At 39.6% G+C, this 26,683-nt stretch overlaps 1 protein-coding gene and 1 non-coding gene across 12 annotated transcripts in view; one reads left to right on the top strand and one right to left on the bottom strand.

Annotated features, from left to right (window-relative positions):
- Positions 1-26,683, top strand: part of CPEB3 (cytoplasmic polyadenylation element binding protein 3) — a 197,432-nt gene that overhangs the window by 11,487 nt on the left and 159,262 nt on the right. For 8 of the 11 annotated variants that reach the window (XM_040485860.1, XM_040485853.1, XM_040485851.1 and 5 more), the window contains one exon: positions 23,147-24,159. In XM_040485860.1, coding sequence (XP_040341794.1) covers positions 23,158-24,159 — 1,002 coding nt within the window. In that variant the 5' untranslated portion in view covers positions 23,147-23,157. Of the gene's footprint in view, positions 1-19,768; positions 20,379-22,808; positions 22,923-23,146; positions 24,160-26,683 lie in introns of those variants that run through there. The other 3 variants (XM_040485856.1, XM_040485857.1, XM_040485858.1) reach the window with 3 other exon arrangements.
- On the bottom strand, positions 5,386-5,492 carry LOC121037611 (U6 spliceosomal RNA). The gene has a single exon (XR_005793873.1). It is a non-coding gene; the product is annotated as a U6 spliceosomal RNA (small nuclear RNA).

Raw genomic sequence — 26,683 nt, 5'->3', positions numbered from 1 at the left:
ACTATTTAACAGCCTCAAATTGCCTCCCTGCATTCACTTTAACCCCTCTCCCCCTTCAACTGATTTGACAATTGGCCTTCCAGTCTGCTTTGACTCTCCAGTAGAGTGACTTTTTAAGAAATGTAGAACTAAAAAAAAAAAAAAAAAAAAAAAAAAAAAGGACTGATCATGTTATCTGCTTAAAATCTTTCTGTGGGTTGTTTAAATCCTGGTGAGAAGGAGCCAATGGAAAGCATAAATTTAAATTTAGCAATTTTGGAGAAAAGGGGAATAATCTATAAATTGTACCTTATAGAATCTAAGCTTCATGAGGGCAGGGACAGGGACCCTATCTGTTTTGTTCAATGTATTTTCAAAAATTTTATAAATGTTTATTTATGTTTGAAGGAGAGAGACAGAGTGTGTGTGGGGGAGGGGCAGAGAGGGAGACAGAATGTGAAGCAGGCTGCAGGCTCCAGGCTCCGAGCTGTCAGCACAGAGCCTGAAGCAGGGCTGGAACTCACAAGCCATGAGATCATGACCTGAGCCTAAGTGGGAAGCTTAACTGACTGAGCCACCCAGGCGCCCCTGTTTTGTTCAATATTATATCCCCAATGTGTGGCACAGAGCCTGGCCCATGGCATGTGTTCAGTAAATATTTATTCAAAAAAAGCAAGACACTTCTAAGGCTAGAATGAACCCTGTAATGTTTGGTTGGAATTGGAGGTACCAATACAAACTTATGATTTTATAGATATAAATAGATCTACACAGAGGTATGCATACATATACTTTCTAGCTCTATCTGCTGAGAGAACCTGAAGCAATGACACCCCAGAACCAGTGAATATATCTAGTGGTATCTCCAATAAAGGGAACCCAAGCTCTTTAGAAAAATTAGCTCTTTGCTAATTCTAAACTGGCTCAGGAAAAGTACATGAGCTTGGAAAATCTGCGGTGACAGAAAGTAGGGATGTGCTCAAAAAAAGATGGGAGCATGTCAAAAAGACCTAGGAATCAACTTGAAGGGATTCTAGTGGAATAGGGGACATTTTGAGTAACAAAATACTAAGACTAATGAATCATAACTCATGGAATAAAATATGAATCCATGAGTCATTACTGATAAAAATAAATGACTAAATCAGGGGAGAAGGAAAAACTCTTCCTTAGAGTAGCATTCCAGATAATGTAGAAGAGTTGATAAAGAGCACAGATTACCATTTGCAAACACCACAGAAATAATTGATACAGGCAAGAATCATTAATGGATGCTGAAATTACTTGGTGAAATTATGTTGGGAAACAGAATATTCACATAGAAAGTGTCTTCCCAAAGATATTTAAGTAAAAAGTGAATAATAGCTTTACAGTGGAGAAATCTGGCAGACCCTACTTTAACCAAGTGATCAAAGTTAACACATGGGACAAATCCACATCCTTTTCCTTCTGAAATGATGCACTGAGCAGGACACAGTATCCCTTTTGTGGTATTATTGCCAAAAATGTATAGCCTGAATTTGATCACGAGGAAACATTAGATAAATAGTAATTGAGGTACATTCTACCTAATAACTGGCCAGTGCCATTCAACAGTGTCAGGGTCATGAAAGATAAAGGCTGAGGAACTATCCCATATTAAAGGAAACTAAGGAGACGTGACAAGTGAAAGCACTGTGTGATCCTGGATTGGATTCTTAGAAGGGACATTAGTGGGGTGATTAGTAAAATAAGGTATGCAAATTATGTAATGAATCAATGTTATATCCTGATTTTGATAATTATACTGTAGCTATTTAAATTGTTAACATTTGGGGAATGTGGTTGGAAAGTATAGGGAAATTATTTTTTATAATATTTTTGCAATTCTGAAATTATCTCAAAATTAAAAGACGAAAAAGACCAAAATAAAATCCTACTTGTAATGGCTTTATATTGCCCTTGCTTACTTACCAGTTTCCCTTACTTACCTAAGCTCTAGAATGCTGGCTGGCTACTGGCTTTCTTCCCTAGTTCCTTGAGTACAATGTGCTGCCTCCTCTTCAGAGCCTAAAGGTAGGAGGAACCTTGGTATTCTTTTTGAATGGAACACACTTCTTTTGAACTCTTTAAGGCTCAGCTTGTTTACTTACACAATATATTTTTTTAATTTTGGAGAGGGAGAGAGAGGGCATGAGCTTGGGAGAGGGGCAGAGGGAGAGAGAGAGAGAGAATCTTATTCAGACTCCACACTTAGCGAGGAGCCCAAGGTGGGGCTTGATGTAGTGCTCAATCCCACAACCCTGGGATCATGCCCTGAGCCGAAGTCAAGAGTTGGATGATCAACCGACTAAGCTACCCCTCAGCTTGCTTACTTTAGAAAACATTTTGACCCCCTAATCCATGTCCTGACATCATATGGTTTCATAACATCTAGTACTTTTTCATGGCATTTTTATCACAGCTTCTATGAAATTATTTATCATGATATTGACGAAAGCCTACTCACTGGTAATTAATGTTTATAAGAGACGGAGGGATTGTGTCTTCTTGCCCAAAGTTATTTACCTAAAGCCTTACAGTGACTATTTGAGGAATTAATACAAGTTATGAAGTGGAACATTCCCATATCCCCTGTAACAACTTGGATGAGACATTTTAGGTTTGAGGAGATGAACATGGGGACCAGAATTGGTGGCAGTGACAGGAAAGGATAGAGGAGTCTTATCACAGAAGGAGCCATATGACTTGATAGAAGGAAGAGTAAAAACTGATGCAAATTTAATCACCAACTGCATAAAGGTACACAGTTGAAATGGCACTTGAGTCACTTTTCCAGCAGTATTTTTTAAAAGTATGTTCCTAAATACTTGAACATGAAGTCTGTTTATTTAAATTTTTTTTTCTATGTTTATTGAGAGAGAGAGAGAGAGGGGCAGAGAGAAAGAGGGAGACACAGGCTCTGAAGCAGTCTCTGAGCTGTCAGCACAGTGCCTGAGATGGGGCTCAAGCTCACAGACCCTGAAATCCTGACCTAACCTGAAGTCAGACGCTCAACTGCTCAACCGACTGAACCACCCAGTTGCCCCAAATTCTGTTTATTTTTAATAAAAATGTTGTGTGCCCATGGTAAAATACTATATTACATAATAAAAGTATTTTAGTGAAAATACTAATTAGCATGCTAATTAGTATATTTGACATACTAAATTTTACTAGAGTATTTTAATTAAAATACGGTATACCCATGTTAAATTAATACTATGCACCACGACAAACATTAAACAGTAAACCGACTACATGAGAATACCTGAATGTCCCTCTGTAGTGGATGTTGTGATTCTACAACCGAGATTGTCTCTTCATAGGGAAGGTGCTTATCACATAGCTGATGGGAATATTGGCTCCTGGTGATGTGAAGCTTTGCTTTGTTTTGTTCTTACTGGGCATTGCTTTAGGATGCAGGGAACTGCCTCACTCTAGGTTATGCTCCTGGGACCCCACAGCCAGTGATAAGATGCAAAGACTTAGCTTCCTTGCCTCATTTGAGGACAAGTCTGAGGGCTGTCTCAGCTGCAGAGCTCATCACAAGATGGACTGAGTACTCAGCTGTAACCACTTTGGGGGTCAGTGTATCTCTCTGACTCTTCCTGCCTTCCTTATTTCATTGCACGTATATTTGTCAGTTGTGTCCTATCCTCAATAAATCATTTGCATGCAAAACTTGGTCTCAGAATCTGTCTCCAAGGAACTCAACCATTGACACTGTCTCATCTGGCTACCCCCTAAAGGTTGCCATCATTGGAACCTCTTTACGTATGTGTCTGGATCATTCCCCACCCCCGGTTTCTAAAAAAAAGTCTCGAGAAATATACAAAAAGAGTACCCAAAGTATAGGTACAGCTTGATGAATTTTCAAAATTTAGCAATATTTTTATTAGAGAAAGAACAAGGAAATGATTTTGGATAATGTGAGAACCACTTACATTTACAACTTCCTCGTGATGGGAATTTTGAGAGAGAGGGGTGTGTTGCCAAGGGAAGTTGGAAGTTTCTCAGATTTTTAAAAGAGCAGTTATCTTTTGGTTGACTGCAGTGCACTCTGAAATGAGAGGAACATTCTAAGTCTACTTTATAATACATTTAGGTGAAAAGGGGAAAATAATGAATATGAGGAATCAAGAGGAGAAACTGTGAATCATTTTACTAGGAAGAGAGTGGAAAAGATGATCTTCCTGAAAGTCAAATATCTATAAATCAAAAATGTCAAAATATTGCTAAGAATTTGAGTAACTAAGATTTTCCTATGAATCAAACTTAATACTATTTATAGCTCAACCTAAGCTCTTTATACAACTCTTTTGATTTTAAAGTAAAATTTCAAGAATCCATCCATGACTTTGTTCATCAGTGATAAACATAGCTTTCACTGAGGGTGTTAAGTTCACTTTCTATCTTTACCACCACCACCCTCTTTGCTTGCCTGGATGATACAATAGCTGGCCTCCTAATCAACTATTTCTTGGTTTCCACTCTTTTTTTTTTTTTAACTTTTAAAAATATTTTTGATTTATTTTTGAGATAGAGACAGACAAAGTATGAACAGGGGAGGGTCAGAGAGAGAGAGGGAGACAGAATCAGAAGCAGGCTCCAGGCTCTGAGCTGTCAGCACAGAGCCCGACGCAGGGCTCGAACTCATGGACCGTGGGATCATGACCTGAGCCGAAGTTGGACGCTTAACCAACTGAGCCACCCAGGTGCCCCTTGGTTTCCACTCTTACCCCAAATACAATCTGTTCTCTGCAGAGAACCACAGTGGTCTTTTTAAAAGCTTAAAGCAGATCATGTTACTGCCTTACTTAAAACTGTCCAGGGATTTCCCATCACACTTAGAAAAAAATCCAAAGTCTTAACTTAGTCTAAAAGACACTACATGATCTGGCTCCTGCCTACCTTTCAGATCCCATCTTGTACCACTTTCCTCATTGTTTACTTGCCCTCTAGCTACAGAAGATAGCTGTTCTCTAAAACAGGTCAGAAAACTAAGGCAGGGGCCAAATTTTGCCAGAGGCCTATTTTTATACTGCCAGAGGACTAGGCATGATTTTTACATTTCTAAAGGATTGTAAAACAACTGTAACAACTGGAACAAAACCAGTTATATTCAGGAGAACTTCTGTGATTTACAAAGCCTAAAATATTGACCATGTGGCTCTTTCACAGAAAAAGTTTGGCAATCTCTGCTCTAGTCTTATTCCTCCTCCATCAGGATCTGTTCATTAGCTGTTCCCTTTCCATCCTATGCCACCAGTCTGTGCCTGGATGGGTCCTTTTAAATTCAGGAGCAAGTTCAATTCATGGAGACCTTTAATGAGAGAATCAGATTCTCTCAATCACATCACCTTTTTCTTTCTTTTTTTTTTTTTTTTTAATATGGAACGCTTCACGAATTTGTGTGTCATCCTTGCGCAGGGGCTATGCTAATCTTCTCTGTATCGTTCCATTTTTAGTATCTGTGCTGCCAAAGCGAGCACACATCACCTTTTTTCTTTATAGCACTTACATTTATCTGATACTTTCTTATTTATTTTTATTTTTCCAACAACCATTCCTTCCTTCCCCTATGCAGGAAGATCTTTTCTTGTATACAACTTTTGAGCCTTCTTGATCTTGTATTTAGATGGAAGAGAGCAATTGTGAATGCTGGGAGCCTACTACATAACAGGTGCTCAATAAATGTGTTGAATGGATGAATTTGCAAATTATTTCTGTAAGTGAAATTTAGGGCTTTTGTTTTTTTCCTTTGTCCTCTCTTTTGTAGGGAGTACCTACAGTGCAAACAGCAACTAAGAGCCACTTTATTTATTTTTTATTTTTTAAATTATTTATTTTTATAATGTTTTATTTATTTTTGAGACAGGAAGAGACAGAGCATGAACCGGGGAGGGTCAGAGAGAGGGAGACACACTTTAAAATGGAGAGGCAGGGGCACCTGGCTGGTTAAGTGGGAAGAACATGCAACTCTTTGATCTTGGGTCATGAGTTTGAGCCCCACACCCCATGTTGGGTGTAGAGATTACTTAAATAAGTAAATAAACTTAATAAAAGGAGAGACAAAACAATGTCTTTCCCTTAAGAGATTAACTCTTTTCCTCCTCTGCTCTCTCTAGGAGAGGCCATTGCTGGAAGGGTATGGGATGTTTCAAAGGGATGTCTCAAGGACTTCTTATTTAAAAAAGAAAAAGGGTGCCTAGGTGTCTCAGTCGGTTAAGCATCCAACTCTTAATTTCAGCTTAGGTCATGATCTCATGGTTTGTGGGATTGAACCCCACATTGGGTTTTGTGCTGACAGCATGGAGCCTGCTTGGGATTGTCCCTCTCTCTCGGCCCCTCCCCTGCTCTCACTCTTTCTTTCTTTCTTTCTTTCTTTCTTTAAATAAATAAATAAATAAATAAATAAATAAATAAATAAAGTAGAACTTTTCTTCCTTTCATCTGTTTCTTTTAAGAGAGGAATTTTTCAGAATAACAAGACTAATTGAGATCTCATTCTCTAAGATACTCTCAGGCTTTTGGGTGAAGATGGGTTTAACATTAAAGGAGATGGTTTAACACTAAGCTGAGGCAGGCCTGGGCTCAAAAGAAAAGCCAAGAATGCTCTAATAGGGCTTGTTCTAGGTGATCATATGGAGGAGAAGGATAAACTCCAGGTGCTGGATTCTTCTGGAGTTTCTTTAAGATTGTCTGATCACATGTTTTCAGTTTTGGTTTGGAAAATACACAGTCACTAAAGGAAGAAGCAATGGGAGGCAGAAGCCTGATTGTAAAGAAGAAAAGGTGGGCACTATAAGTCCTCTGGGTGTGGCAAGAGGTAAGGGATAATAGTTAAACTTTAGAGTTTGAGTTTTAGAATCAAAATAGACCTGGGCTTATTCACTGACTGGATATGTCACCTTGGGCAAATTATTTAGCATTTCTAAGCCCTGGTTTCCTTATCTGAAAAATGAGTATAATGATAGCTTCTGTCTTTTTAGAGTTATTATGAGGATTAACTGATAAGGCATATAAAATGCTTAGCTAGATGCCTACATAGACTAAGTGATCAGTTAGTATGAACATCATCATCATTGTCATCACCAAATGATGAAATTCTCTCAATCCACTAATTTTGAAACTAATAAAGAATAAAACCTGTATCCTGTAGCAATTTAAGGATATGTCTCACTGTACTCAGCTTCCATGGTAGAGAACACAGGATATGTTCTCAGAGGTGGGCTATGAAATGTCTGGATAACAAGATCAGTGTTGCTACAAGGAGCATGGGCTTAACATAGGTCATTTGACTCTCAATATTAAGTGGAAAGGAGACAAATCTGTACTTGAATGTAGATATTCCAGATAAACCTGTCTGCCTGTCAGTATTAGCTTTGGATTTCATACATTGACCTTTACTACTTTACAGTTTATTAAAAATGCCCTCATACACACTAATATAATTCTGACTTAGGGCAGCCATTGTTATTATCCCTATTTAATTCTAGAGGAAACAAAGACTAAGAAATTGAGAACATAGGTTTTAGAATCAGATTGTGCAGTTTGAATCCTGGCTTCTTCATTTCCCAATGGTATAACCTAGGGTAAGTTACTTGGACTTCTCAGAGTCTCAGTATCTTCACCTATGAAATGGGGATAATGAAGGTACATAACCTCTTAGGGTTGTGTGCAGTTTCTCATCATGTAAACAAAGTACATGGCAAGGCAAATAGATGTGCCTAATATTTGTTTTTGTTATCTCCCAGGGCCAGGCACCTAACAAGTGGTAATTCTGGTATCTAAATTTAGATAATTGGATTTCATATCCAATGTCCTTTCCATACACGACCTCCCATAATATTAATAATGTTGATTCCCTGCCACTGTGATGATGTACAATCCATTAACATTAGGGCAGATGGTCCAATTTGTTTTTTCAGAAGTGATGGGAGATCCATCTATAGTATCCCTCTTGGTACAGTTGGCACACTTATCTGATTCTCAGTTTCCTCAGTGAGAGAACAATTATGGCCTTAGGACAGAGCTACACCAAAAAGCTCTAGATTTTGGTTCAGCTGTTTGCAGCAAAGTGCTGAAGATACTAGTCTGACCACATGAGAAGTCAGAGAGCCTGTATTAACTGAACCAAAGGGAGACTTGTAGTGTAGTTGAAAAAGCATGCACCTAGTGAGTTGGAAGACTTGAATTCTAATCTTAGATCCACTACTTATTAACTATATCTTGAAACGTCTTTGAGCCTGAGTTTCCACATCTCTATTTTGTATTTTTTCTAGCTTTATTTAGGTGTAATGGACATCTACATGTTTAAAGTGGGGATTCCAACAGTTATCCTTGGGGCTGTCACCTGGTCATACAGTCCCTTTATGGAAATTAGGAAAAGGTGCCTCTTCTTCCAAGCAGATGCAGCTTTACATTAAGGTTCATGAGCTGAGTGAGCAGAACATATACTAGATTTCATTCTCCACTAGCCTTCTGGTGCATTGCACAATGAGGGACCTCTGCTGTCTCTCCACTGCACAGGGCCGTTAACATCAAGTGAGATAATAAAGATGAGGAAGCTTGGTAAAGTGTAATCCCGTCTGTCAATGTAAGGCAAATACTACTTGGTTTCAAATATTAGGACCCAAGTGTTACCTGGGTAGATATACTGAGCATTGCCCTTCCCTTTGTTTCGATGATCCCTCTGATCACTAACTTGTACAGCACCTATAAATTACTGGCTTTTAAAGCAGAAATTATGGCAAAGAAAAGCTTTCTACATCATTTTCAGGCCTAGACTGGTCTTGCTCTTGAGATCCCTGAAGACTAAAATCAGGTTTTTTTGATGATTCATTCTCTTGAAGACAGGCTGTTTTTAGAACACCCTAGAGTGGGACTGGGTCTTGCCCATGGGTGGAATTTGGAATCCTTTGGTTAGAGCTTATCTCTGGTTTTCAGGCAAAGGTCATTGTATAAAAGGCTTGTATCAATGGGAGAAAGAAAAGTTGCTGAGCCACAATTTGCCCTCTTTTCACAGCTTTGAAGCCCAAGCTGTGTTCTGGGCTCTGTGGATCAAATAGGACAAGAGGATCTGCTTTTATGAGTCACTAACAAAGAGATAGCTTTAGAGTCAGACAAACCTGAAATTAGGTACTAGATCTGACATTTACTAGTTTTACAACCTTGGGCAGGTAAATCACCTTTCTAAGTTTCCATTTGTCGTCTGGAATTAGGGATAGTAACAGTATTTATCTCATGGGTTTTTTACGTGGATTAAATGAACTAATAGGTGGAACACACTTAGTATTTTGTCTAGCACACAGTATGTGTTCCATAAATGTTAGCTTTTATTACTGAGCTCCCTGCAAAATACCAGACTTTGCCATGCCTTCCCCCAAGAAGCTTAGGGTTCAAGTTGGGGATTAATATAATTATACCAGAAAAGATAAATAGAAATACAAAGCAACAAATGTGTGATACGGATAGGAACTGATGTTAGGAACTGGTGTTTGAACGAGGCTGTGAAAAAAGGTGAGATTAAGATAAGTAGAAAGGATGAGGAGGGCATTCCATATGGGATCGGTAACAACAGCAAGCTTCAGGACCCTGAGTAGACCAACTTGCCTGGAGAAGTGGGGATAATGCTATCTGGGAACATAGGTTGGGATTAGAAGAAGAGAATCCTAAATATAGGGTAAGTGTTTGACTCTTGTTCTATAGATAATGATGAGTGACATGACGAATTTTGTGCATGAAAATGTCTAGCAGGTGTTTGGAAAGCTCTTGGGAAAGTGCTCAGAGCCAAAGCTAAAACTTTGGGGATAGAAGTTGAAACTATGGAAGCCAGCTCCTTGAGAGGTGCCTGTTGATTACAATTTAATGAGGGTGGCTTTTGAAAAGCATTTAAAGTGAAATGGTGAACCTGTCAGATTTGAAGACAACTAAAACATTAATGGGGGTAGGGTTTGCTTCTCTGAAGTCTTCTGAAAGAACATGTGGCCTGTCAGAATAATTTTTTAAAATGGAAATTTAAAATATAAAATATAGTTATTATAGGGAGAGAAAAATGACCTGTATAAAACTTAACCATATTTCCTGAAATATTTTCAGAGGGTTATTATGACTGAGTAACCATGACAAGAGTAGGAAAATGAATAAGCTCTAGTTGACTAGAGGGAGGGGTGCTGTATCAAATCAGTTTATAAAGGGAGATGACATTGTGGTGAGGGACTCAATTTGCAGTTCAGTAAAATCTAAAAATAGTGTGGGATACTTTTTTTTCTTTTAATATAGTTGACACACAATGCTACATTAGTTTCAGGTGTACAACATAGTGATTGGTCAAGTTTATACATGGCGCTGTGCTCACCACAAGTGTAGCCACCATCTGTCACCATACAGGCTACTACAGTACTATTAACCATATTCTTTATGCTGTGCCTCTTATTCTTTATTCCTGTGACTTTTACTTTATGCCTTTATTCATTCCATAACTGGAAGCTTGTACCTCCTACTCCTCTTCACCCATTTTGTGGGGCACATCTCTTAAGAGTACAAATTTAGTTATTCCATAAGTTCACAAATTTTTTCTTTAAGATTTTATTTTTAAGTAATCTCTACACCCAACACAGGGCTTGAGCTTACAACCCCAAGATCAAGAGTCACATGCTTTACTGACTGAGACAGTCAGGTGCCCCAAGTTCACAAATTTTTGATGCATAAAACTTTTAATATAAAAATATGTAGGCCACTGTGCATTATTTAGACCTAAAATGAATACAGATACATATATATATGAATATTAAAATTTTTTTAATGTTTATTCATTTTTGAGAGAATGACAGAGTGCAACTGGGGAAGGGGCAGAGAGGGGGAGACACAGAATCTGAAGCAGGCTCCAGGCTCCAAGCTGTCAGCACAAAGCCCAACGCAGGGTTTGAACTCACGAACCATGAAATCATGATCTGAGCCAAAGTCAGATGCTCAACCAACTGAGCCACCCAGGCACCCCTTTAAATTGAGGTATAACTGACATAGAACATTATATTAGTTTCAGGTGTACAAAATAATCAGTATTTGTACATGTTGTAAAATGATCACAATAATAAGTTAACATCCATTACCACACATCTTTATAATTTTTTTTCTTATGATGAAAACTTAAAAAGATTTTTTTAATGTTTATTTATTATTGAGAGACAGAGCATGAGCATGGGAGGGACAGAGAGAAGGGAAGACAGAATATAAAGCAGGCTCCAGGCTCTGAGCTGTCAGCACAGAGCCTGATGTGGGGCTTGAACTCACAAACTGCAAGATCATGACCTGAGCCAAAGTCAGACACTCAACCGACTGAGCCACTCAGGTGCCCCATCTTATGATGAAAACTTTTAAGGTCTACTCTCTTAGCAACTTTCAAATATGCAATGTAGTAGTATTAACTGTAGTCACCATGTTGTACATTACATCCTTAGGACTCATTTTATAACTGGAAATTTGTACTTTTTTGTCCACCTTCATGAATATTCAGTTTTAAAATAAAATTAATTACAATTGAAGTCTAGAAACGTAGGAAATATAGGTGAAGGCTGTTGATGTTTCTTTTTCTTTAATGGAATACATGTGCATACACATTGGCATGACATTTGAAATGGAATCTCCAGCTAATAATCATAGGCTCTAAGTATACAGACTTATATGTAATATTTCCTTATCACATGAAAGTATGATGACGAATGACAAAATATTGAATATACTGGGATGCTGAAAGAGACTTAATTTTATTTGGCATATCAAAAGAATAGAAACTTCCACATTAGGTTATTATCAGAACAGTAACTATATTCTTTGTTATATACACTAATCATGCACTGTTTTCATATTAGAACTTAATTTCTGTAGGAACCATAAACTTCAACCTTTTAAAAATAATTTGTTAATATGTATCAAAAGCCTTAATGTTCTGCCTTTCAAACAAGTAATTTTTTCTTTAGAAATATGGCTTAATGTAACAATTTGAAAAATAGTGAACATTTGTAAGCAAACTAAATGTCCTGTAATAGGAGAAAGAGTAAATTAATTCCACCAAATTTTAGCATGGAGTATCTTCATTAAATGTTATAATGTCATCAAACCTAGTGTTTTTGAAATACTTTTCATGGCAAGAGAATTTCTCTTCACCTAACGTTAAATAAGTGCTTTCAGCCTCTGTAAATTGAGCTAAAAGAACTTTGTTCTTTGATTTGGTCAACAGACTTTTATCTAATAAACTTTTATTTTATCTCTAAGTTTTAGGCCCAGTGCCTGGCTTACAAAGATGAATAGAGTCCTGATCTTGAATCTTTTCTAGGAAGGATAGATGTACAAATAAATAATTATACTAAAGCATGAAGAATATTTTAATAGAGGTATGTTTGTATTATGGAGGGATATAAAGGAGGGAATGGGCAATTCTCACATGGCAAGGGAAAGCCTCAAAGAGGTTTGAACTGGGTTCTTTTGGGTGAGTAAGAGTTGGTTATCAAGAGGTAGAAAGGTATTTCAGGCAGAAGGAATATGTGCAGAGGCATTATGGTAGAAGAGCTTGGTCCGTGCAGGGACCTGTAGTAGTTAGGTATGGCTGGGAAGAAGAGTAGAAGAGTTAAGTTTGTATTTTATCCTCTTGGCAGGGGGAAAGTAAAGAATTTTAGGAAGGGGCATACCATAATAAAATTGTATTTGAGTGATTACTTGGGCTTTAGTGTGGAGGCCACATTTGAAAGGGTACTAGATGAGAGACATTAGGGTAATACTGCCATAGTTCAGATGTAGTGTTAAACTGGCTGTGAAAGAAGAGGAGGGGATGTCAGGCAGAAATTTAGGAGGCCAAAGTAATAGGTTTTAGTGACCAATTGGACTTGTCCCTCAGTGAGTGAGAAGAGAAAAGACAAAACCATGTCCAAATTACTGCCTTCAGTGACTAGATGGTTGGTGGTCCCATTAAGTAGGAGAAAGATAAGTAAACCAGGAATAAAGGCAAAGGCGCGTGTGAGAAGAGGTGCTGCAGGATCCTGAGATAGAGAAGTTGTTAAATAGTTGTTTGGAGCTTAGCAAAAAGATTTGATCTGAAAACCTGGATAGCAGTGAACTCCTGTTTCCCAGTTCATGAATATAACATTGTCCAGGGAGAGTGTAGAATTAGGAGAACCCTGAGGGAAGATCTATCTAGTATCGAAGAGACAGAAGAAACTTAAGAACCGAAGAACCAGGAAAGCAGTGTCTTCAAAGAAAACAGAACAGTCTGGAGTTAGTTTGCTACTGCTGTGTAACAAATTACCTCAAGCTTAATGTCTTAACACAAACTTATTTATGACTTACGGTTCTAGGGATCAGAAATCTGATGCAGCATGACTGGGTCCTCTGTTTAGGTTGTCAAATCTTCTTTCAAGCTCATTCTTGTTGGCAGAATTGCAGTTACAGGACTAAGGTTCCTGTTGTCCTTCTGGCCTGGAATCTTGAAAGGCCATCTTAGAATTCGGCTTATAAGTGTTTTATGAAGGATGAATGCCAAATAAAGTAAGAATTGAGAAGTGTCAATTGGTCATTGGTAAGTTTAGTAAGATCAGTAACATGAGCACTTTTTAGCAGGATGGTAGGGGCAGAAGCCACATGCAGTTAAGTTTGGGAATCAACTGGAAATGAAAGCATAGCTGGGATATAGGGGCTTCTTTCAAACACCCTGTCGTGAATGGGATGGAGAATGTTGGGAATAATAAACTAATGAACTAGGTCTCAAGGAAACTAGAAGGAATAAGCTCTAGACTACATGTGGAGTGATTAATTGTGGACCTGTAGGGGAACTCTGCTTCCTCTGAAATAGAAGGAAAGGAAGTATGGAGGGGACTACAGATAAGTTTGTGAAGGGGGTGGGGAGAGGGTCTTGGTGCTAGGCAGCTGAGAAATTGAGGGCATTACTGTCTAATGGCCTCAGTTTTCTCTTACAAGATCAATAAAAAAAAGCAGGTGAAGTTCTGGAATTGCTACTTTGTAGCTAGGAGGCCTTTCATAAAATTGTTGATGAATGCATGAACCAAAAGCTAATGGAGAGGCAAGAAACATAAAGAACTCCAGGTGCTCTCCAGATTGCCCACCAAACCACATCTGGCTCACCAGGCTCCCTTTTTGCTCCCTTTTCTCTTGTTATGTTCTCAAACTTAGTCTGAGCTAGAATTGCTTAATAGATCCTCACTCAGAGGATGTGGAATTTCCTGCTTATAAATTGCCTTGGGCTTTAACAATCTTAAAATCTTTCTAGGTTACCTAGAGGATATCTAATTTACCATAGTTGACCAAAATTACTTTTCCCTCCTTAGGTTGCGAGGTATTTGAAGTCAAGGGACTTTGGATTTTTTCATTTTTGCATGTAGCACCCGTAGGGACAGTCCTGGCATGTAGGGAGTCCCCCATTTATTTCTCTAGCTCCATGACCTAGACTTAAGGCTCCTCTTTTTATTTGGCCATATTGTGCTATTTTTTTCTCTTTAACTTAGAGAAGATAGTCAATCTTTACAAGTATATATGTAAATTTTAGAAATTTAATGGGGGGCGCCTGGGTGGCACAGTTGGTTAAGCGTCCGACTTCAGCTCAGGTCACGATCTCGCGGTCCATGAGTTCGAGCCCTGCGTCGGGCTCTGGGCTGATGGCTCAGAGCCTGGAGCCTGCTTCCGATTCTGTGTCTCCCTCTCTCTCTGCCCCTCCCCCGTTCATGCTCTGTCTCTCTCTGTCTCAAAAATAAATAAACGTTAAAAAAAAAACTAAAAAAAAAAAAGGAAATTTAATGGAAATATAACAAAAATACAGAAAAGTGCATATATTATAAATGTCCGGTTTTCTAAATTTTCAAAATAAATACACCTGTGTAACAGCATCCAGCTCAAGAAAACAGTATATCACCAGCATCTCTGCAGTCCTTTTTATGTCTTCTACCAATCATTATTTCTCTACAGAGGTAACTACTGTGGTGACTTCTAATCCATAAATTAGTTTTTAAAATTCTTTTTATTTATTAAAAAAATTTTTTTAACGTTTATTTATTTTTGAGAGAGAGCACCGGTGCAAGTTGGGGAGGGGCAGAGAGAGACTGAGACTCAGAATCTGAAGCAGGCTCCAGGCTCTGAGGTGTCAGCACAGAGCCTGATGTGATGCGGGGCTGGAACTCATATGAGTCATGAGATCATGACCTGAACCAAAGTCAGACACTCAACCAACTGAGCCACCCAGGTGCCCCCATAAATTAGTTTTTTTTAGAACTTTATATAAATCAAATCATATGGTATGTACTTTGCCCTGTTAGGCTTCTTTCACTCAGGATTGTATGCATGCAGTTCATCTGTGTTCTATGGAATTAGAGTCTATTCATTATTTTGCCTTATGATATTCCATTATATGAATCTATCACAAATTCACTTATCCATTTGATTGTGGATGGATATTTGGGTTGTCTCCAGGTATGGGTTATTTCTGATTGATGCTGCTTTGAACATGTCTTTTGGTGAACATATGTTTGCATTTCTGATGGCTATATACCCAGAGGCAGAATTGCTAGGTTTTAAGGTATGTGAATGTTTGCTTTAGTAGATCCTGCTAAATAGTTTTGCAATGTGGTTGTATAGCTATACTAAATTATACTTCTGCCAGCAGTGTTTGAGTTGCTCCCACATCTGTGCTAAGGTATGGCATTATCTGCCTTTTCCAATTTTAGCATTTCTGGTTTTATTTTGTATTTCTTTGATGATTAGTGAGGTAATCATGTACTTTTTTCATATACTTTCTTTGAACATTGAATGTCTTTTGTTGAAGTCGCTTGTCTTTTTCTTTGAGATGTTTACTATTAATTTGTAAGGGTCCTTTATATATTCTAAGTCTTTTGTTGAAAAATATATATATTGCATATATTTCTTTCCTTCCAAGAGTTTTCACTCTAATTCTGTCCTTGGTAAACAGATGTTCTTAATTTAATTTGTTTAGTTTATTAAATTTTTCCTTTATGGTTATTGGTTTTGTGACCTGTTAAAATTGTTGCCTACTCCAACCTCGTGAAAATATTCTCTTATGTTCTTTTAAACGCTTTATTGTTTACCTTTTACGTTTAGGCCTACAATCCATCTGGAAATGATTTTTGTGTATGGTGTGGCAAGGGTGAAAGTCTTTTTTTTTTTTTTCCATATGGATATTCAGTTGACTCCAATATCCTTTATTGAAAAAAAACATCCTTTCAAACTGCAGTGTTACTGTTTTCATAAATCTGGTGACCATACATATGTGGATCTGTTTCTGGACTTTTTATTTTATTCCGTGTGTCTTTTGCTTATCCTTTTGCCAATAACCCTAGCCTAATTACTATAGCTTTATAATAAGTCTTGATATCTAGTAGTGTAAGTCCTCTAGGTATATTATTTTTGCCATCTAGATTGTTTTGGCATTCTTGGCCCTTTGCACATAAATGTAACTTTAATCCAACAAATATTTTTTAAAAACTTTAATGTTTTTATTTATTTTTGAGAGAGAGACCGAGAGTGAGCAGGGGAGGGGCAGACACACACACACACACACACACACACACACACACACACACACACACACAGAATCCGAAGCAGGCTCCAGACTTTGAGCTGTCAGCGGGGCTGACAGAGCCTGATGTGGGGCTTGAATTCATGAACTGCAAGATCATGACTTGAGCCAAAGTTGGATGCTTAACGGAATGAACCAGCCAGTCATCCCAATCTAACAAATATTTACTGAGTATCTATTTACTATGTGCTAGGCACAGTGATAGATGTTGGGAATATAGCTGTTAATAGGATAAGCCTGGTTCTTTTGTTATAGTTGGGAAAGCCACTCACAGAGTGAGATGAAAAAATGGCCTGGGGGGTGCCTGGCTGGCTCAGTTGGTTGAGCGTCCGACTTCGGCTCAGGTCATGATCTCGCAGTTTCTGAGTTTGAGCCCCGCATCGGGCTCTGTGCTGACAGTTCAGAGCCTGGAGCCTGCTTCAGATTCTGTGTCTCCCTCTCTCTCTGCCCCTCCCCTGCTCGCACTCTGTCTGTCTCAAAAATAAATAAAAAATTTAAAATATTAAAAAAAAGCTGGCCTAGGGTAGGGGCGCCTGGGTGACTCCATTGGTTAAGCGTCCTACTTTGGCTCAGGTCATCATTACACGGTTCATGGGTTCGAGCCCTGGGTTGAGCTCAGTGCTGACAGCTCAGAGCTTGGAGCCTGTTTCATATTCTGTGTGTCCCTCTCTCTCTCTCTCTCTCTCTCTCTGCCCCTCACCAACTGGCACTCTGTCTCTAAACATTAAAATAATTTAAAAAGAAAAAAAAATGGCCTAGACCCTGAGAAACTCAGTATTTAAAGTCAGTTAGCAAAGAAGATTGAGAGCTAGTGAGAGAGAGCACCGATATGCTAGAGGGCACATAACCCTACATGTGAGAAAACCAAGGACGGCATGAAGGAAGCAAAGGGAAGGTATATCCAGCAATTATGGTCAGTTATGTCAGTGTTACTGCAAGATCAAGCAAGATAAAGACTGACCAAACATCCACTGGATTTAGCTCTGAGTACTATTGAGAACTTAATGAAGCAGTTTCTGTGGAGAGGTGAGGTGTGTGTCTTTATTAGACTGTAAACTTTTAGATGGGAACAAAGTTTTCTGTTCACTTAGAGCTGAATGAATGTTATTTCATGATGATAATCAAATGATCTGCATACTCCTCATGATGAAAAAGTAATTGCTGTTCTAAATGGAGAATAATTTGATACTTACTCAAATCTTGGTTGTTTTAGATAAGCAAAAACTATATTTCATCCATCCATCCATCCATCCATCCGTTCATTTATTTATTCATCCATTCATTCTGCAAACGTCTTTGGAGCAACCACCAATTACCCAGGACTCACATGTACTACATTGAGTACAGATGTGAGTAGTGTAGGAATGGAAGAAAGCTTAGAAAGATGTATTTGATCCATGTATATCTCAATGAGTTAACTCTGCAATCTCTATTTTGACAGCCTTCCATGACCATTCAAAGCGATAAATGGTTAAGCACTGTGATCTGAAGACAAAATTTTAGACAGTCCTTTCTTTCTGGTTAAATAAAACACAGGATTTCAGTAGGGAATGTCTTTTTTCTTGTTGGGGCTCCTTCTATAATTTATTATTTGTTTGGTATTTACACCTTGGCATTTTTGTTTGAGTCATTTTCTTTTTAGATTTGAATGCTTATTTTAGGAAAGGAAGAGCAGGAATTACTTCATTTTCAAATATAATACAATTACATTAAGTGTGGGCAGTGCTAATTACTGATTGCCATTTATCGAGGGTCAGGGGCCAAAGTTTATTTTTCTTTATTGTGTGAATTATTACTAGACCTTCACTTGTGGTCAGGTGGATTAATGCCCAAGTAAACCACTTTCAAGCACACCTGAATAACTTAAGAATTTCTACCAATAGGGGCGCTTGAGTGGCTCAGTTGGTTAAGCATTCAACTTCGGCTCAGGTCATAATCTCATGGTTTGTGGGTTTGAGTCCACCATTGGGCTCTGCTCTGGCAGTGTGGAGCCTGCTTGGAATTCTCTCTCTCTCTCTCTCTCTCTCTCTCTCTCTCCCTCTCCCTCTCCCTCTCCCTCTCCCTCTCCCCCCCCCACTTGCACTCTCTCTAAATAAATAAACTTGAAAAAAATAATTACTACCTATAAAATCTTGACATTAATAATTTTAAAGTCTATTTTTTTTTAAATAAGTCTTCATAATGATTTTATGAGGGAACTTTCTTTTACTTAATTGAAGTACTTGAAAACATAGAAGTTTGGTAGGTTAGGGAAGTCTTCAGGAATAAGATTAACCTTGAGTGATCCTGACAGACTCTGGAATGCAAATGATAAGTACAGCATGTTGGCAGAAGTAAGGCTTTCTTTAGGAGAGTAGAGGAATAGAAAAAATGGGGAATATAAAATAAGTTCACGGTAGGAATAAGAAGGCTATTTAGTTCTTTTAAAAAGACTTTTCACAGGTTGATTCACAGTAATTTTTTTCCTCTTAAATTGTTTTGTTTTTTTCCTTAGAAATAACTAGAAACAAAGACCACTAATGCTACAAATTGGTAGTCTCTGGTAATACTATAATTCTAATTGGTGAAGAAAGGAAATAGAGAATTAAGACAGTTTGAAATGATGCTTAATATTTTTAGTTCCAAGTTCAATCAGTATAGTCATCAACTGACATTTACTCTGAACCCCTTGGGTGAATGGCATTGAACCAAATCCCAAAGAAATAATATCTTCTGCCTACGTGAGCAAACTGGTAGTTGAACTATTGCTCTCAGAAGCTATGGATAATAAGAGTTGATGTTAATATGCTGTGAGATTCCAGCCTTGGAGTCATAAGGCTAAGATAGAAAAAATATACCCCCCCCAAAAAATCTTGATTTGAAAAACAGAAACTGTATTTACTTTTTGTTTTGAATAAAGAAGTCACTGCCCTATGCAATGAAACACTAAATTTCAAATTATTTTTTAAAATTTCACCAAATATTGTCTTAGCTTAAAAGAGTTGAATTTTATTTGATTGATCATTGTATGAATAATGCAAAGTAAACTTTCATTTTGACAAGTAAAATAACGAGGTGAGTTGATTCAGAGCATGTCAAGTAGAACCGTAAGTGATTTATGCCTTCATTGAAAACTCAAATACAAAGAAATCTTGGTGGATGTCAAAAATTTGTGACTGAAACCTATTTTTACCTGATCTCCATGGTTAATATCACATTTATAAAGGTATTTTTCATTCTATAATATTAAAATGTTTCTTTTTAAGGATGGTCAGATTTTAAGCATTTATCTTTTCCTAGTAGTCTCCCCTTCCCTTGCCCTCTCCATCCCAATCTCTTTTCTTCGGATAGGGTTCCTATTGCTGGCTACCCAGTCATCACCATGCTAATACCATTTAAGGTAGCTCTGATGGGTTCATTTATTTTGAGTCCTTCAATTCAGTTTCTCTTTTAACCTGGCTTCCTAAATCAAGTTGACAAACCAATTTATCTTTCTCCCTTTTCATTTCAACAATTTGTGATTCAGATTGGTAGGAAAATATAACGTAATCCGAGCACAACCTCTTCCCCTTGGAATCAGTATTTTCGAGGCTTCCTCCTTTCCTTGGCGGAACGTGCTTAAGTCAGGCAGAGTACCTAGTGAAGGACTTCAGCCCCCACAGTTCCCTGTGCGCGCATGCCCTCTCCTCTTACAGTTGTCAAAGTGCTTTTGCCAGAGCGGTCACATAATCAGCCTGAAAGAAGAAAATAAATACTGTACACTTTTTAATTTTATCGATCCTTAAAAACTGGACACTCAAAGGTAACTGCTACTAAGAATTTGTTACTTGAGATTGGGTGATTGCATGTGAAGGAAGATCTATTGTGTGTGTGGTGGGGGGAGGGGAAGGAGGTATCTATTTCTCGGACTTTGCTGTAAATAAGAAAAAAGAAAAAAAGAAACACACCCAAACAAACTATACGAGCAGTTGCCGAGAAACACTGTATGTTAACTTTGTAAATGTTATCTTAATCTATTGCTTTCCTTTTGTTTAAAAGCGTCTTATTTATTAAAGATGGGTCTTGACCTTGACAGAATGAATTTATGCAGAAAGTGAAATTTATATCTTTAAGGAGTGTTGCGACGAGAAATGGGTGTTCCTGGTATGTGGTATGATAAAAAAAATTTTAATTCAATAAATATATTAATTGCATATTATAAAATATTCTGAGTCCAGCTTACTTTTTAAGCTTTTTTGCTATATAGTACAGCATTAATTTTTCTATCAAGAGCATGTAGTTTAAACTGAAGGCATTACAGAAAGCATCAATACAAGCATCAGGAAAGCTGAATATTAAAATTATAATCAAATGCATATTTCAGCCATGATGATATGGCTATTGTAAAGACGATTCTAGCCCACTGGAAGCAACTCAGACCCCAGATTATAATGGTTTACTGCAGCACTGCTTAAACCAAGTCTGAAAATGTCTTTCTATGTCCATTTTCTTTGGCAGCAGTAGAACTTTGTGCTGTTGTGAATCCAAGCTTTGCTTGCCTCTTTGTGTGATATTTTACAATACAGATCAAAGCCATTGTTTTAGACCAAGGGACCTGAGAAACATAAAATCAATCTTAGGTAGGTTTTATTGGTAGTAGCTGACAATTTGTGAGGTATATTGGGCTGGGTTTTTATGGGGGGGGGGGGTGAAGGGGAGGAAAGAGTAGAGAGTAAGGTGGCTATGAAGCATTTCGTTCAGCCCACTATTTTTTGTCTGTGTATGAAACTTTAAAATGAATGAGTAACCATTTTAAAGATAGTTTTTTAATAAAATAGAACTTTTAATTCCATTTCTTGATGTGAGTATTTTGCTTAATGGCTAACAGTGGTGGCATCTCCATTTTCCAATACATTTATTTTATAACATTTATCATGAGGATGTCCAAAGGCAGAGCTTCTGTGTATATCTGAATGTCCTTTCACAAGTGTTCTGAGAAAGATGCTTCCCAAGTATCTGAGTTAATTAAGTAACTGCATTATATATATATTAATAACTTTGTTGCAATTATACTGAATCATCATCTAAAAATAATTGTATGTTTGGTCATTTGCTTCTTTAACATCTCAAAATATTTGTTTTCAGAGTCTCAGCACTTAATATTCATATATTTAAAACACTTAATATGTTCTAAAGGACAAACTAACTCAGTGATAACTATGTGTATGGAAATCTCCTGATTTTGAGTGATTACTATTTTCATCCTTGAATGGGAAAACAGGCTGTATGGCAGAGGTGAATATAGCCCTTCTATGAGAGATGGAAAATACCATACACTCCTTATATGGCTAAATGAAGCAGTGATGGCAATGCACTATAATTACAACGTATGAGAATTTGGGACTTTGTACTATGCTATTTTTAACGCTTTTGCTAGCATAATTCAGGGTCTTCAAACCATAATCTTTCATTGCTAATACCAGTGATAAGAGAATGGATTCTAAATTTGCCAAAGTCTTGTGACCAAGGCAGCATCAGGAGGATTCAAAAATGAAAATCTGGCAACCTCATAAGTATCTTGACTTTCCACTTAAATCTCAGGGGGATTTTTTTAAAGCTCCGCCCCTACCCCATCTCACTGTCAGTCTGTCTCTCTCTCTCTCTCTCTCTCTCTCTCTCTCTCTCTGACCTCAAACCCAACCAGAACATTTCTCCACTCTGCACAGAAATTCTCAGGCTCCTGTTGAGACCTGAACCACTGAGAAGCCAAGAAATTTCTTGTGTGACAGAATTGGAGAGAAGAAGATTGGAGAATAAGCAGAAAAACTCCAATCCTTGGAGTAACACGAAGCAAACACAAACGTTTCAGTAGATTTTTTTTTTTTTTTACCTCTTTTAAAACGGTGGTTTTTTTTATGTCTCCTAACAAAATGGAGTAGCTGCAGCTACTGGGAGGCCAGAGAATGATTGTGCAGCTGAATCCTCCTCCTAACAAATGCCAAGGATTTCCTCCCTCGCGGTTCGCTGCTGCTAAATCAAACAATTATCAACGCAAGAAGGCAGTTTGCTAATCAAGAGGGATAAGACTGCTGTTTCTTTAAAGTGCGGAGCAGGAAAGGGGGAAGAAAGGGTCGTGTGCGGTGTCTTTTTAACCTTGCTGAAGGACGCAGCAGTATTTATTGACGTATGCAAATAACTGGGGGAGGGTGGTGCTTGGGAAAAAACAGGAACCAGAATCAGTTTCTCATTGCAGGGTGAACGCTCTGAGTTCCGGTGAAGGGAAAAGAGACGTGGCGAAATTGCTGTCTTTCTGTCTTATAAGCACATCTCTCACTAATACAGAAAAGGAACCAAGACATCAGAAAGGGTGAAGACGCTCTCACAGTATTTTTAGAGACCTTGCACGAGCCCCGGCCCCCGCCCCCATTCCCAGCCCGACCTGTTCTTCTAAATGGGAGATTATGGATTTGCATTGCAATTGGCTAGTAGCGGTGGCACTGGATTTTCGCAAGTAAAACACCCGCCCGCTTTAGCGAGGGGCATTAACGATCACATTAACAATAACGCGTCTCTCTTTTTTTCCCGTTTCAGCTGCGCAAACCATGCAGGATGATTTACTGATGGACAAAAGCAAAACCCAGCCCCAGCCCCAGCAGCAGCGGCAGCAGCAGCAGCAGCAGCCCCAGCCCGAACCCAGCGCAGCCGAAGCTCCGTCCACGCCCCTCTCCTCAGAGACCCCCAAGCCGGAGGACAGTAGCGCAGTGCCGGCCCTCAGTCCCGCCGCGGCCCCGCCGGCCCCCAACGGTCCTGACAAGATGCAGATGGAATCGCCGCTCCTGCCGGGCTTGAGTTTCCACCAGCCCCCTCAGCAGCCGCCGCCGCCGCAGGAGCCCGCGGCGCCGGGCGCGTCGCTGTCGCCGTCCTTCGGCAGCACCTGGTCCACGGGCACCACGAACGCGGTGGAGGACAGCTTCTTCCAGGGGATCACCCCAGTCAACGGGACCATGCTCTTCCAGAACTTCCCGCACCACGTCAACCCAGTCTTCGGAGGCACTTTCTCTCCGCAGATCGGCCTGGCGCAGACCCAGCACCACCAGCAGCCGCCGCCGCCGGCGCCGCAGCCCGCGCAACCCGCGCAGCCCCCGCAGGCACAACCCCCGCAGCAGCGCCGCTCGCCCGCCAGCCCCAGCCAGGCGCCCTACACGCAGAGGAGTGCTGCCGCGGCGTACGGCCACCAGCCCATCATGACCAGCAAGCCGTCCTCGTCCTCGGCTGCAGTAGCCGCCGCGGCCGCAGCCGCCGCTTCGTCCGCCTCGTCCAGCTGGAACACGCACCAGAGTGTGAACGCCGCCTGGAGCGCGCCATCCAACCCGTGGGGCGGCCTGCCGGCTGGCCGGGACCCTCGCCGGGCGGTCGGCGTGGGCGTGGGCGTGGGTGTCGGGGTGCCCTCACCGCTCAACCCCATCTCGCCGCTCAAAAAGCCCTTCTCCAGCAATGTGATCGCGCCGCCCAAGTTCCCCCGCGCGGCCCCGCTCACCTCCAAGTCCTGGATGGAGGATAACGCTTTCCGGACGGATAATGGTAACAATCTGTTGCCATTTCAGGTAATGCTCCATTGCACCTGCACACACCTTCTACCCCGCTTCTTTGCCCCTTCTTCCCTGCCATTTAATCGTCCACTGATTTTTGTTCTTTAAAAGAAGGCATCGATGTCCAGCTCCCTTCTCCCTTTCCAAAGCCTCCATTTCACCGGGGCTGTTCTAGTTCCGGGGACAAGGGTGGGGGAACATTGTGACTGCTTGAGGAATCCTATTTAAGCGCCCTGATAAGATAGAAAAGGGCCTTTTTCTTTTGGTTTATTTTTTCCTTCACCGTGCGTGTGCCTCTTATTTTGACCTTATTTTACAAGTAAAGGTGCAAGGTGCTGGCATGGTCCCAGGATGAGTAGACTGAGATTCCTGTCATTTTAAGTAGCTACACATTTCAGGTTATGCAACCTGGGTTCAGAGTGCCGCCTGAAAGCCATCCACTCCTAAACTACCCTGGGCCTACTCTTAAAGAGGTTAACAGCCCTTGAGTGGTGCTATTTCAGACAGTTGCATATGCTCAATTAAACTAATGTGAACACATGTGTTTATGTCTCGCTAAGGTGCTGGCATCATTAATAGCAATCAGCATATTGCCCCTGCCGGGAAAATTATGAGTGTGAGATTCCAATAAACTCGCGAACTCCTCCAGGGACCCAGTTGGGGAGAATGGAAATTCTAGGGGTAACTCTTCCGATGTTACCTAGAAGAAAGACTTAGACATTGTTTTTCTAGAGCAAAGAGACAATAGGACGCGACCTTCAGAGCCATATTGCAATGGAGTCTATTTGCTAGCTAGCACTGAAATATTTAAAGCTGCAGTGTCCTTCAGTTGGGTTATTTAAGAAGACAATGCAGATCAATTACACCATTTGAAACTGGGCAGAGTGAAAGTCTTGCAACTTTAATGAAAAATGAGCCTTGTGTCTTGGTGTTAAATACCAGTGAAAAACCCAGGAAATGCCCCAGACAAAAAGGTTGAATGGAGTGTCCTTATTCTGTTCTTGTTTTCTAATCCAGCCCACGACCACATCAGTTAGTTGGCAGTGTCCTGAACATCTTGAGTTGGGAAAGGGGTGGTGAGGGTGAGTGTTCACTGGGAGCTTTTGTTCTCAGGCAAACATTTATCCTTCACTTACAAATTGATTTGGCTATAAGCTTCTAGGCTCAGTTAAAGAAAAGAAAGGAAGGAGAGAGGAGGGCTTTGGACAAGACCCAATTTGGGTGGTCAAGGAAATGAAACAAATCCTTTGAGCATTGCTGAAAAATGGCAGAACTGACATTTGACAGAGGTAGAAAGCATCAGGTGCAATTGGAGCCTTCATTTTGTTCTTTACGTTTCAGATGTGATGTTTGGGGTGGCTCCCATCCATGAAGGAGGAGATAGGGTTATTGAGAAGCACATGATTCTCTAGGCCAGAGCAAGGATTTTTAACCTTGACAGTTCAAGGGGGTTCATGAAAGTTGTGTGTATGAGAGTTTTTCATGAGAGAGGATCTTGACAAATTTTCACCGGGGTCCTTTAGGCATGGAGGATTTTGATATTAAGGTGTATTTCTTTCCATTGTTCTAAAGTTTGTTTTAATAAAATGAGACACTGCGAGATGGGATTAGTTTGGTAAAGAAAAGGAGGAATCTGCTTTCTGGAATTTCTCTATGTGCTTATTTTTGCGGTGAGGGGATAGAACAGGGAGGCTGCATTTGGTAGGAGAGCCCTTTTTCTAACAGTTCCTCTGTCACTCCCTATCCAAGTCCAGTCTTAGAAGTTAGCCTGAAATATGATAGGAACGTTTAGGGGTGAGAGCTGATGGTGTAGACATCATTTATCTTTTTCTAAGAGTTGAATAGAATGCAACTAGCTTTTGATAATTGTCTCTGGAAATGAGGACTGGGGAGAGATTAAATCCATAAAATTTCCCTCAAACTCATGACCCTACTCATGACAAGTAGTGTATGGATTGCCAGTCGTTTACAGGCTATGCTAATGAGAGCCAGACAGACTGGTTTGACTTTGGTTTGTCTTTTCATCCCATCCGTAGTGGTGCTGTTGAGTAGGCAAAGACGGCCAAAAGATTTGACTTTATGTCTCACTTCTTTGTCTTACTTAAAATGGAGCTTCAGTATTTTGAAGCAATAGTAGAACCAAATTAGGAGTAACCTGGTTGTTCTTTGGTTTTGGGTTGGAATATTACAAGACTTGAGTTAAGTATATCACATATGTTTAAAAAACTAAAAACACCTTGAGTTTTGTGTTTAGAATTTTATATGTCTGTGCATTTATTTAAATCATTTTCCTGTGAAAGGGAGAAAATATCTTTTAAAAAAAATTTTTTTTCAGTGTTCATTTTTGAGAGACAGAGAGTGAGTAGGGAAGGGGCAGAGAGAGAGGGAGACACATAATTCAAAGCAGGCTCTAGGCTCTGAGCTGTCAGTACAGAACCTGATGGGGCTCAAACCCATGAACCGTGAGATCATGACCTGGGCCGAAGTCGAATGCCCAGCCGACTGAGCCACCCAGGCGCCCCAAGGGAGAAAATATCTT

The sequence above is a fragment of the Herpailurus yagouaroundi genome, unplaced genomic scaffold (genome assembly GCF_014898765.1).
Source record: "Herpailurus yagouaroundi ecotype Mexico unplaced genomic scaffold, PumYag 163, whole genome shotgun sequence".
Lineage (NCBI taxonomy): Eukaryota > Metazoa > Chordata > Mammalia > Carnivora > Felidae > Herpailurus > Herpailurus yagouaroundi.
The sequence above is the reverse complement of the archived record's forward strand: the minus strand, read 5'-3'. Positions and strand labels throughout refer to the sequence as shown.